Source organism: Oncorhynchus mykiss, chromosome 8, assembly GCF_057628025.1.
Source record: "Oncorhynchus mykiss isolate SJ-2025 chromosome 8, ASM5762802v1, whole genome shotgun sequence".
NCBI lineage: Eukaryota > Metazoa > Chordata > Actinopteri > Salmoniformes > Salmonidae > Oncorhynchus > Oncorhynchus mykiss.
In genome coordinates this window covers 51,734,688-51,748,775 of record NC_143029.1, presented here as the reverse complement: position 1 = coordinate 51,748,775, position 14,088 = coordinate 51,734,688, and the positions used below count along the sequence as shown (strand labels likewise).

General features: G+C 41.5%; 1 protein-coding gene across 1 annotated transcript in view; it reads right to left on the bottom strand.

Annotated features, from left to right (window-relative positions):
• The window catches only part of LOC110530024 (SH3-containing GRB2-like protein 3-interacting protein 1), a 33,772-nt gene that overhangs the window by 17,597 nt on the left and 2,087 nt on the right, over positions 1 to 14,088 (bottom strand). Inside the window, exons 2-5 of the mRNA XM_090181870.1 lie at positions 1,960 to 2,023; positions 1,605 to 1,641; positions 1,312 to 1,368; positions 684 to 741 (exon numbers count right to left, since the gene is read on the bottom strand). Of these exons, the coding sequence (XP_090037996.1) occupies positions 684 to 741; positions 1,312 to 1,368; positions 1,605 to 1,641; positions 1,960 to 2,023 (216 nt within the window). The remainder of the gene's footprint in view (positions 1 to 683; positions 742 to 1,311; positions 1,369 to 1,604; positions 1,642 to 1,959; positions 2,024 to 14,088) is intronic.

The following is a 14,088-nucleotide window of genomic DNA, read 5'->3' as shown; positions in this document are numbered from 1 at the left end:
TTGTTTTCTCTGCTACCATACGGCAAGCGGTACCGGAGCGCCAAGTCTAGGACCAAAAGTCTCCTCAACAGCTTCTACCCCCAAGCCATAAGACTGCTGAACAATTGTTCAAATGGTCACCAGACTATTTATATTGACGCCCCCCCCCCCCCCCCATTTGTTTTGTACAGTGCTGCTGTTTATTATCCATGCAGTCATTTCACCCCTACCTAGATGTACAAATTACCTCAACTAACCTGTACCCCCGTACACTGACTCGGTACCGGTAGCCCCTGCATGTAGCCTCGTTACTCGTTACTGTTACTTTAGTTTATTTGGTAAATGTTTTCTTAACTCTTCTTGAACTGCACTGTTGGTTAAGGGCTTGTAAGTAAACATTTCACGGTAAGGTCTACATTCGTTGTATTTGGCGCATGTGACAAATACAGTTTGAATGGATTTGATAACTACTTTGTTGAAGGAAACTGTACTTGCGACGATTGTGCTATGTTGTTGTCTCACCTAGCTATCTTAAGATGAATGAACAAATGTAAGTCGCTCTGGATAAATGACAAAAATGTAAAAATGTCAAATATTTCTTGGTGCCCGGCAACAGTACTAGGTCTCACTTGCAAGATTCCCACTACTAGTGCACCGATAACTAGCTAGCCATTCTACATCAGCTACATCCGAGAAAAGGATATTTTCCCCCTCTTCTCCGGGTCTGAGACTGAAGCCCTCAGCATCCACATCTGGAGTTGCCTGTATAACAGGAAGTAAATATGCATAACTAAGTGGTCAATTCATGGTTTTTGACATTGTGTGACAACAAACACGGTCACTTCTCTCATGCCTGTGGTTAAATATATGCACACAAAAACCGCAATCCTACGTTTTTCATAACTAAAGACGTCTGAAGATGCTTGTTTGTTCAGACTCACACAAACTTTATGTACGATTCTGGAAACAGAGATCCCGTTTTGATTCCAAATTCAATGTTTACACGAGGATGATTGATTGACATAAAATCAGGAAAGCTATAGGGAGCAGAAGCAGAAGGGTCGTCTGGTTGTGGGAAGTAAAGTTTCAAATGTGGTTTGCCCCTTTGCGGTTGAAACATCTACCGACTTATAAGCAAAGTATTGCATGAACGGTTTAACTTTTAACGCGTCTTCATTTCTATCGTCACGTCACGAGTTTGAGTTCTGACAACCATTTCCCTTTGTGCTCCCTATACCTGCTAATGCTTATTCACTAACCCACTGTGTTGCTACTAATTACTGACACGATAGAGGGATTACTTACTGCACTGTGCTGTATGAATGTACTTACATATCGATCCCAATCAATCTCCCCATAATAGCCATTTGGAGCCCCGTTGGTCTTTTTCTGTGATAATGGAACGTGTGAGTGAGAAACTCTCATAACACCAAGCATTTTATATACCCATATTTTAAATACACATAGCTTGAAAAACAACAACAACAACACAATTCACAATGGCGATTACATTCAACTAAAGTAAAGAGAAGTAAAAAAAAATATTTTTAAAAAAAATGTAAGAAAAGAAGAGTGAAAATAAGGGTATCAAGAACATCACATAGATTGTTTACCCCATAGTCTACCTTTCTCGCACTTACTCCATCTTTGTCAGGTGAGCCCCTGTATAGAGAGACACGAGAGGAAAGGACAGAGTCATCAGCTAAGACTACTTTGACAATAGCAGTGGAAAAACGCAGAAGTTCTAAATGACCTCTCAAATAGCTACTGTATCAGAACCAAAATCATTTTATAAACACTTGGATAGTCCATAGACGCTCAACATGCAGTAATATGCCAACTGCATGTCTATGGACTTGCAATCGAGTAAGTTTTTACCAAAGTAAATCTAGCCGCTGAGTTACGTAATGTTTTTAAATGTCTTGGTGCCAGGTGTTTAATTCTGCATGTTAAAAACTGTCTCTACTCGTGCACACTTACGTGAAATCTGTATCCTTCTCTTTCTTCCGTAACCCAAAGGCCTTTCTGGTACGTTTTTTCAGTCCTAGCAGCGAAGAAAAGAGAAGAAGGAGAGAAAGTGAATTAGAGAGAGTAATGAAATAGTGATGGGCATCTCCATGAGTACCAGCATGTGAAGTTCATAGGAGCATATCAAATTGGGTGTCAAATGAAAGCTAAGAGTATATTTTTGGGAAATGAAGGCAGAGATACAACCATCTTAAAAAGTAGGCATAAGTAAAGGCTTTGCTTTCTGGAAAACATGTTCCAGACAAAAGGTATCAGAAATACACAATAATATTGACATAAAGATCCCTGCAAGCTAATATCAACACTTACATGTACTTTTGGAGAAATTGTTTATCTTCTGTAAGTTTAAGAAATATTGCCTAATGCTTTGTAATACCATTACTAAAATCCCACATATCTTTTTCTAATTTGTCTCTCTCATGAGGGTGGATAATGAAAGTTCACAGAAGTAGCAAGTAATGATAGACCTACCAATTAGTTGTAGTGATCTATTTTTGCATGAATTATTAAGTGATTAAAACTCGTAATTCTGTTACCAAATAGCGTAATTACTAAAGAATCAGTAACGGAATTACTGCAATTGAATTGGCTACAATGGGAAATCATAATAGTCTGGACAACCCCTCCCTCTCTCTCTCTCTCTCTCTGCCTCTCTCTCTTCAGTTAATATCACCTACCCCAGCTCTTAGGAACACCTACCCATGAGCCCCCTCTCTTTCCATTTACTATAATAAGCATCCTCCCCCACTTAGCACCCACCGACACTGGACTTCAATGGGCATTGAAAAGTAGTAGATGGTGTTGTGTGGGCGAACGGTTTGCCGTTGTCAATGTTGTGAACAGAGAGCCCCATGGTAGCGGTGGGGTTATGGTATGGTCAGGCGTAAGCTATGGACATCGAAAACAATTGCATTTTATTGATGGCAATTTGAATGCACAGAGATACCGTGACGAGATCCTGAGGCGCACTGTCGTGCCATTCATCCGCCGCCATCACCTCATGTTTCAGCATGATAATGCACGGCCCCATGTTGCAAGGATCTGTACACTATTCCTGGAAGCTGAAAATGTCCCACTTCTTACATGGCCAACATACTCACCAGACATGCCACCCATTGAGCATGTTTGGGATTTTTGGATTGACGTGTACGACAGCGTGTTCCAGTTCGCGCCAATATCCAGCAACTTCGCACAGCCATTGAAGAGTAGTGGGACAACACTTCACAGGCCACAATCAACAGCCTGATCAACTCTAAGCGAAGGAGATGTGCCGCGCTGCATGAGGCAAATGGTGGTCACACCAGATACTGACTAGTTTTCTGATCTACGTCCCTACCGTTTTAAAAGGTATCTGTGACCAACAGATGCATATCTGAATTCCCAGTCATGTGAAATCCATAGATTAGGGCTTATTTAATTTATTTTAATTTGCCGATGTCCTTATATGAACTGTAACTCAGTAAAATCTTTGAAATTGTTGCCTGGTGCGTTTATTTATTTATTTTTGTCCAAAATGCTCAAGCTCAGTAAATTTGGTTTTGAAACATTGATGGACAGCAATATTTAAACCTGGTCTCTGATTTTCAAGCATATTTAAGTCAGGACTGAGACTGGACCATTCAGAACCACTCAGCATCTATTGGAAAGCCTTTCTGGTGCATCTTTGGCATTAACATTTGTGTAATGTATCCCAGGGATAGGTTTTCAGAAGAATGAGACAGGTTTTCCTCGAAGGACCCTGGGACTAAACACCTCCATCTGCAACTGGATCCTGGACTTCATGACGGACCACACCCGGGTGGTAAGGGTAGGCAACAACACATTTGCCACGCTGATCCTCAACACAGGGGCCCCTCAGGGATGCGTGCTTAGTCCCCTCCTGTATTCCCTGTTCACCCTAACGACTGCATGGCCAAACATGACTCCAACACCATCATTAAGTTAGCTGATGACACAACAGTGGTAGGATTGATTACCGACAACGATGAGATGGCCTATAGGGAGTTGGTCAGAGACCTGTGGTGCCAGGACAACATCTCCCAAATGTGTGAGCAAGACAAAGGAGCTGATCGTGGACAACAGAAAAAGGCAGGCCAAACAGGCCCACATTGACATTGATGGGGCTGTAGTGGAGTGGATTGAGAGTTTCAAGTTCCTTGGTGTCCACATCACCAACAAACGATCATGGCCAAACACACGCGTGAAGAGGGCACGACAACACCTATGCCCCCTCAGGAGACTGAAAAGATTTGGCATGGGTCCCCAGATCCTCAAAAAGCGGTACCATAACGCCAAGTCTAGGACCAAAAGGCTCCTTGACAGCTTCTACCCCCAAGCCATATGAGTGCTGAACAATTACTCAGATGGCCACCGGACTATTTACATTGACACCCTCCCCCCTCCATTTTGTTTTTACACTGCTGCTACTCGCTGTTTATTATCTATGCAAAGTCACTTTACCCCTACCTACATGTTCAAATGACCTCGACTAACCTGTACCCCTGCACATTGACCTAGTACCGGTACCCCCTGTATATAGCCTCGTTGTTATTCTTATTTTATTGAGTTACTTTTTATACATTTTTGCTTTAGTTTATTTGGTAAATATTTTCTTAACTCTTTGGGTTTGTCAGTAAGCCATCCACAGCGCATGTGACAAATTAAGTTTGATTTGATTATGACAAAACAATGGATAAATGTTTCCTAGTTGTGAAAAGTTGGTAGAATATTATTCAAAGTGATTAGCAATTGCAACGGCTGCCAAATGTGCTTCCACCAAGTGTTAACTCTGGGGTGTGAAAACATAGACCATCTTCATTTTATTTATTTTTGTTACACTTTCTATACATTTTTCTTTCACTTTGGAAATGTGGAGTAGGATGTGTAGATCGGTAGGAGAAAAATCCAAATGTACAGTATGCTTTTTTTCCTATTTAATTTGAAGGCAGCATAATGTGAAGAGGGTGTGCAGACTTTCACTAGGAACTGTAAGACAGGAACACAATCACAGCATTTGTACAACCAAAGACATTATGGAAATGGAGGAAATGGCAGTAGTGATCAATCTATACACCCCATTGAGCCTGTGAGAAATCTAGCTACGGCGGCCATTCTGTGCCAAAACTGAGGCCAAGCCCCCTCCAGGGTTGGTAGTTGGCATCATACAGTGTTGTAACCAGGGCAACAGGAAAAACCAACACCCTGACACAGTTTAATGTGTGGGCACAGCGAAGAGCTCAGGGCCTATGTCCCCTGGAGGGATCCCATGCTGGTACAGTTTAAGGTGACTTTGGAGCACAGGTGGAAAAATGTAGTACCGGGGACACATACAGTGCCTTGCGAAAGTATTCGGCCCCCTTGAACTTTGCGACCTTTTGCCACATTTCAGGCTTCAAACATAAAGATATAAAACTGTATTTTTTTGTGAAGAATCAACAACAAGTGGGACACAATCATGAAGTGGAACGACATTTATTGGATATTTCAAACTTTTTTTCAAACAAATCAAAAACTGAAAAATTGGGCGTGCAAAATTATTCAGCCCCTTTACTTTCAGTGCAGCAAACTCTCTCCAGAAGTTCAGTGAGGATCTCTGAATGATCCAATGTTGACCTAAATGACTAATGATGATAAATACAATCCACCTGTGTGTAATCAAGTCTCCGTATAAATGCACCTGCACTGTGATAGTCTCAGAGGTCCGTTAAAAGCGCAGAGAGCATCATGAAAAACAAGGAACACACCAGGCAGGTCCGAGATACTGTTGTGAAGAAGTTTAAAGCCGGATTTGGATACAAAAAGATTTCCCAAGCTTTAAACATCCCAAGGAGCACTGTGCAAGCGATAATATTGAAATGAAAGGAGTATCAGACCACTGCAAATCTACCAAGACCTGGCCGTCCCTCTAAACTTTCAGCTTATACAAGGAGAAGACTGATCAGAGATGCAGCCAAGAGGCCCATGATCACTCTGGATGAACTGCAGAGATCTACAGCTGAGGTGGGAGACTCTGTCCATAGGACAACAATCAGTCGTATATTGCACAAATCTGGCCCTTATGGAAGAGTGGCAAGAAGAAAGCCATTTCTTAAAGATATCCATAAAAAGTGTCGTTTAAAGTTTGCCACAAGCCACCTGGGAGACACACCAAACATGTGGAAGAAGGTGCTCTGGTCAGATGAAACCAAAATTGAACTTTTTGGCAACAATGCAAAACGTTATGTTTGGCGTAAAAGCAACACAGCTCATCACCCTGAACACACCATCCCCACTGTCAAACATGGTGGTGGCAGCATCATGGTTTGGGCCTGCTTTTCTTCAGCAGGGACAGGGAAGATGGTTAAAATTGATGGGAAGATGGATGGAGCCAAATACAGGACCATTCTGGAAGAAAACCTGATGGAGTCTGCAAAAGACCTGAGACTGGGACGGAGATTTGTCTTCCAACAAGACAATGATCCAAAACATAAAGCAAAATCTACAATGGAATGGTTCAAAAATAAACATATCCAAGTGTTAGAATGGCCAAGTCAAAAGTCCAGACCTGAATCCAATCGAGAATCTGTGGAAAGAACTGAAAACTGCTGTTCACAAATGCTCTCCATCCAACCTCACTGAGCTCGAGCTGTTTTGCAAGGAGGAATGGTAAAAAATGTCAGTCTCTCGATGTGCAAAACTGATAGAGACATACCCCAAGCGACTTACAGCTGTAATCGCAGCAAAAGGTGGCGCTGCAAAGTATTAACTTAAGGGGGCTGAATAATTTTGCACGGCCAATTTTTAAATTTTTGATTTGTTAAAAAAGTTTGAAATATCCAATAAATGTCGTTCCACTTCATGATTGTGTCCCACTTGTTGTTGATTCTTCACAAAAAAATACAGTCTTTATGTTTGAAGCCTGAAATGTGGCAAAAGGTCGCAAAGTTCAAGGGGGCCGAATACTTTCGCAAGGCACTGTAGGTGCAGAATTATTATTATTATTTTTATTTTTTACAATAGCTCTGTCCATTTAGGGTGCCACTTGTGGCTCAAGGGCACCCCCAGAAGCAAAAGTTCTGTACAGACACTTTAAACTAACTGTCCAGTGAAAATTGCATTTTTAAAAGTTTATATTCTGTTAAAGCAGCCTTTCTTACAGTATGGGTCGCGGACATGTTAATGGTGGAAGTAAAAACATACATGACTAAAAGTGATCGTCGAACATCTCATTCCAAAATCATGGACATTAATATGGAGTTGGTCCCCCCTTTGCTGCTATAACAGCCTCCACTCTTCTGGGAAGGCTTTCCACTAGATGTTGGAACATTTCTCCAGGGACTTACTTCTATTCAGCCACAAGAGCATTAGTGAGGTCAGACACTGATGTTGGGCAATTAGGCCTGGTTCGGAGTCGGGTGTTCTGATTCATCCCAAAGGTGTTCGATGGGGTTGAGGTCAGGGCTCTCTGCAGGCCAGTAAAGTTAATCCACACCGATCTCGACAAACCATTTCCGTATGAACTTCCGTTTATGCACTGGTGCATTGTCATGTCAGGCCTTTCCCAAACTGTTTCCACGAAGAACAGAATCATCTACAATGTCATTGTATGCTGTAGCATTAAGATTTCCCTTTACAGGAACTAAAGGGCCTAGCCCGAACCATGAAGAACTGCCCCAGACCATTATTACTCCTCCACCAAACTCTACAGTTGGCACTATGCATTCGTGAAGGTAGCGTTCTCCTGGCATCTGCCAAACCCAGATTCGTCAGACCGCTCCAGAGTTCAATGGCGACGAGCTTTACACCACTCCAGCCGAGGCTTGGCATTGTGCATGGTGATCTTAGGCTTATGCACGACTGCTCGGCCAAGGAAAGCTCCCAATGAACAGTTCTTGTGCTAACGTTGCTTCCAGCGGCAGTTTGGAACTCGGTAGTGTCTGCAACCGAGCACAGAAGCTACACGCTTCAAATCAAATCAAATCTTATTTGTCACATACACATGGTTAGCAGATGTTAATGCGAGTGTAGCGAAATGCTTGTGCTTCTAGTTCCGACAATGCAGTGATAACCAACGAGTAATCTAACCTAACAATACCTTATACACACAAGTGTAAAGGGATAAAGAATATGTACATACAGATAAATGAATGAGTGATGGTACAGAACGGCATAGGCAAGATGCAGTAGATGGTAACGAGTACAGTATAACATATGAGATGAGTAATGTAGGGTATGTAAACCTACAAGTGTCAGTTTAAAGTGGCTAGTGATACATGTATTACATAAAGATGGCAAGATGCAGTAGATGGTAACGAGTACAGTATATACATATGAGATGAGTAATGTAGGGTATGTAGACATTATATTAAGTTATATCAATTATATCAATTTCCATTATTAAAGTGGCTGGAGTTGAGTCAGTATGTTGGCAGCAGCCACTCAATGTTAGTGGTGGCTGTTTAACAGTCTGTGGGCCTTGAGATAGACGCTGTTTTTCAGTCTCTCAGTCCCTGCGTTGATGCACCTGTACTGACCTAGCCTTCTGGATGATAGTGGGGTGAACAGGCAGTGGCTCGGGTGGTTGTTGTCCTTGATGATCTTTATGGCCTTCCTGTGACATTAGGTGGTGCAGGTGTCCTGGAGGGCAGGTAGTTTGCCCCCGGTGATGCGTTGCGCAGACCTCACTACCCTCTGGAGAGCCTTACGGTTGTGGGTGGAGCAGTTGCCGTACCAGGCGTTGATACAGCCAGAGAGGATGCTCTCGATTGTGCATCTGTAAAAGTTTGTGAGTGCTTTTGGTGACAAGCCAAATTTCTTCAGCCTCCTGAGGTTGAAGAGGCGCAGCACGTGGTCTGTGTGGGTGGACAAATTCAGTTTGTCCGTGATGTGCACGACGAGGAACTTAAAACTTACTACCCTCTCCACTACTGTCCCGTCGATGTGGATAGGGGGGTGCTCCCTCTGCTGTTTCCTGAAGTCCACGATCATCTCCTTTGTTTTATTGACGTTGACTCGGCGGTCCCATTCTGTGAGCTTGCGTGGCCGTTGTTGCTCCTAGACATTTCCACTTCACAATAACAGCACTTACTGTTAACCGGGGCAGTCTAGCAAGGGAGAAATTTGACAAACTGACTTTTTGGAAAGGTGGCATCCAATGACAGTGCCATGTTGAAAGTCACTGAGATCTCCATTAAAGACATTCTACTGCCAGTGTTTGTCTATGGAGAATGCATGGCTGTGTGCTCAATTTTATACACCTGTCAACACAGTGTGTGGCTGAAATAGCCGAATCCACACATTTTAAGGGGTGTCCATATACTTTTGTATACACTACCATTCAAAGGTTTGGGGTCACTTAGAAATGTCCTTGTTTTTGAAAGAAAGCACATGTTTTGTCCATTAAAATAACATCAGTGTAGACATGGTTAATGTTGTAAATGACTATTGTAGCTGGAAACGGCTACAATAAGGCTCTCCAGAGGCCCATTATCATTAACCATCATTCCTGTGTTCCAATGGTGCGTTGTGTTAGCTAATCCAAGTTCATTCTTTCAAAAGGCTAATTGATCATTAAAAACCCTTTTGCAATTATGTTAGCACAGCTGAAAACTGTTGTTCTGATTAAAGAAGCAATCAAACTGGTCTTCTTTAGACTAGTTGAGTATGTGGAGCATCAGCATTTGTGGGTCTGATTACAGGCTCAAAATGGCCAGAAACAAAGACTTTCTTCTGAAACTCGTCAGTCTATTCTTGTTCTGAGGAATGAAGGCTATTCCATGTGAGAAATTGCCGTGAAACTGAAGATCTCGTACAACGCTGTGTACTACTCCCTTCACAGAACAGCGACAACTGGCTCTAACCAGAATATAAAGAGGAGTGGGAGGCCCCGGTGCACAACTGAGCAAGAGGACAAGTGCATTAGAGTGACTAGTTTGAGAAACAGACGCCTCACAAGTCCTTAACTGGCAGCTTCATTAAATAGTACCCGCAAGTCTCAACGTCAACCATGAAGAGGCGACTCCGGGATGCTGGCCTTCTAGGCAGAGTTGCAAAGAAAAAGCCATATCTCAGACTGGCCAATAAAAATAAGAGATTAAGATGGGCAAAAGAACACAGACACTGGATAGAGGAAGATTGGAAACAAGTGTTATGGACAGACGAATCTTCGTTTAAGGTGTTCGGATCACAAAAAGAACATTCGCGAGATGCAGAAAAAATGAACAGATGCTGGAGGAGTGCTTGACGCCATCTGTCAAGCATGGTGGAGGCAATGTGATGGTCTGGGGGTGCTTTCGTGGTGGTAAAGTGGGAGATTTGTACAGGGTAAAAGGGTTCTTCAAGAAAGAAGGCTATCACTCCATTTTGCAATGCCATGCCATACCCTGTGCTTAATTGGAGCCATACCCTGTGCTTAATTGGAGCCAATTTCCTCCTACAACAGGACAATGACCCAAAGCACAGCTCCAAACTATGCAAGAACTATATCGGGAAGAAGCAGTCAGCTGATATTCTGGCCAGCACAGTCAACGGATCTCAACCCTATTGAGCTGTTGTGGGAGCAGCTTGACTGTAAGAAGTGCCCATCAAGCCAATTCAACTTGTGGGAGGTGCTTCAGGAAGCATGAGGTGGAATCTCTTCAGATTACCTCAACAAAATGACAACTGGAATGAAAAAGGTCTGCAGGGCTGTAATTGCTGCAAATGGACGAAAGCAAAGTTTGAAGGACACAATTATTACTTCAATTAAAAATCATTATTTATTACCTTGTCAACATCTTGACTATATTTCCTATTCATTTTGCAACTCATTTCATGTATGTTTTCATGGAAAACAAGGACATTTCTTAGTGACCCCAAACGTTTGAATGGTAACGTATATAGTGTACTTACTGTTGGGAATTGTAGAATACACAAGCTGCAGTTTCGAAATATGGTTGTGCATCAGCAGTTTCTCTCTTGTTACAGTATGTCAGTCACTGATAGTCACTTAATTAGTCATGTCAGCTAACAATTTTTAGGTAGGTAAATTAGTCTAGCCAGCTATCATGGCCGAATGCCGACCAGGCACGAAGGGCACGTGCCCAGGGGGCCTGACCTCCAGGGGGCCCCCATTGATTTCTCACTCAGACATCATATTGTGTGTATGTACTGATTGATGCTACTGACTGTAAATGTAATATATGAAAATGTAAATGATAAATGTACGCCTGGAATAGTAGGTTTCTGTGGTTTTTCCCAGAGTCAGTACAGAACCTTTTAGTTCTATTTCTGGGTAGAATTGCAGGAGATTAGCTGTAAAACCGCAAAAACAATTTCTCTGCCTCATGGCACAATGCGTAGAATTGCAGGAAATATGCTTTAAATCGTCAACATTTTCTCTAAGTCTCATGGCAAAATGTGACTCGTTTCAGGACACACTGCATATGTCGCATGTCACTACTTCACAGGAGATGCATTTTAACGTAAACAGGAAGACAGGAACCTTGCCACTAGCCATGATTGGCTGAGATAATGGATGGGCTGGACATGCAGAGAGTTTGGAATGGTCTGCTATGTAGCACGCTTGTGTCTATAACATGAGCTGCCCAAAATGTGTAGGTAATCCTTTCTAACACAGCTTTTTTTTAAAGATATCACGAAGAACTGCTAATGCTCTCCACTTTCTGGAGGACTGAGATTGATTGCAAATATTTGGAGGGAGCTGAAAAGAGAACACAGAAGGCTGTTGGAAAAAACATCTGTCTCTGGATTATATCTTCAAACTAAGGGCAATCATGGCATCCGTGACAGAGAGGGAGAAGCGTTCATTCATGTATGTGGGTAAGAGAGTCTTGCTAGCTACATTTTCAGATATTATACATTTCTAATTTTGTCAGAAAGTCATTTTCATTGCAAGTTAAAGCTGGCTAGCAAGCTACATGTCGCAACAAAAGACTCCACTCTGCAAGTAACCATTTCACTGTACCGTTTTACACCTTCTGTATCCTGTGCATGTGACAAATAAACTTTGATTTTATTTGATATAGTGTGTGTTTACCAGAAACAAACATTTCTGGGTTACGATAGGGCCTATAAAAATAAAAAATCCTCCATGTTCATGAAAAACTGCTCAATAATATGTTTCAAATTCATAACCCAGAAACGGTGTCTCCCGTCATGCTGAACTAGAGGCATGCCAGATAGGGCCTAAAAAATATATTTTGGCCTCATTCATGAAAAAGTGTTCAAAAGTAGGCTTCAAATTCGTAACCCAGAAACGGTGTCTCCCATCATGGTGAACTAGCGTCATGTCGGATTGGGCCTAAAAAATTATTTTCGGCCACGTTCATGAAAAAGTGCTTAAAAATATGTTTCAAATTCACAACCCAGAAAGATAATGTGGAGAACAACATGACCGGCACCAAAGTAAGATTAGGATATAACGTTAGGCCAACGAGATATTGTCCAAGTTCTACAATTCTCCGGTAGAATGCCCTTCTTTTATTACGTTAAACTCGCAACCATATTTTCTGTAATTAGCTCGCCATTAACTTGTAAATAAGGATCTTGTTGTGAACTTATTTTACTGTAATATTGAACACAAATTATCTAGAGTTAAGATGTTGTCAGCTATGTGATATGGTCATTATTTGAACTGGCTAGCCAGCTAACATAAAGTTAGCTAGCTAGCTAACTAACAAGCTAGAAACAAAACAAATTGTTATTTAGAAAGTTGCTTTTATTTGCCTGTTTGCTAGATTACTATATGTCAAATACATTTTTAAAGGGACAGGTTTATTGGTGTTAAAATGTTATTTTGGATCACCAGGCTGCTGACGTCATGAAGCCAGTCGTTTGTGTGTTTATACTTTTCATAACGACAAGTTTAATGTTGGACGACAATAGAATGTACATGATGCCACTGCGACAACTGCATACAGACATGTTGATAGAAGTAGTATAAACCAGCCTTCAGTCTTGAAATCTTTGTTTGTACACTACCATACTCACTGATCAGCACATGACCGCACATGTGAATCCTTAAAGAAATGGGTTGCTAAGGCTTAAGAGGGTGTGAACGAAGCTGAATGGGTGTAGACAAAGAAGAGTTCTCCAGTAGGTGTACCAAAATATTCAAGGACCATTTTCTCCAAAGTGCTGTTACAAGTTTATCAACTTCTAATTACTTTCCCATTGTTCCTCAACTGTAGTGTATGATTTACAATGTTCTATCTCTGACTCTCTACTTTTATCCAATGTAAAAAAACACCATTTCAAATTTTGCTACATAAGACCGGATCGAGCCGGTCGGTGACAAATGTGTAGAATTTCATGAAATGAACTATAAAACTAAAATGTTTCTCTCTGATATCAGGAAGGGGGCCACAAAAAAAATAGGACTACACAACTGATTCAAATCATCAAAGCCTTTTGTTGAGTTGATCATTTGAATCAGCTGTGTAGCGCTAGGGCAAAAACAAAAATGTGCACCTCTTTGGGTCTCCAGGACCAGGACTGAGAACCACTGTTGTACACAATCGTGCACCATTTTCAGGAACCCATTTTGTCTCGTGAGCTCTACTTTCAAAATTACCTCCTGAAATGATATAAAACCCAAACACATCTTCAACTCATACCCAAATAATGTTGTTGACTATACTCGTATTTGTGGCCAATGCACAAATTGTAGAGAAGAAAAAAAAAAACACTTAAAAGAAAAAACTCAAACTTGTATCTCAAACAAGACCTTTTCAAAAATGCTTACCATTTACTCATAGAACATGTCATGTTGGCTCATTGGCTGAGCTGGCCAATCAGCAGTCTATTTGCGTGAATACTTTTTATGACCGGTATACACCCACACCATTTGGGTACGCACAAACTATTCCAACACAGAAAAGCTGCTTTTTAACATCCCTAATAGATTTATTTGATAGAAATCTGGAAACACTGGACAGTTACTTCAAGGGATTATTTTGAATCATGACCTGTAACTGGGTCTCGTGAAGAAGTTAAAAACATTTCCCACCCAGTAACATGTTCATATATTTACTTTTTGACCTTCTAAATGTAGTTTTGTTAAGTGCATTGAATCCAAATGCAGCTGATGAAGAAGCGTTTGAA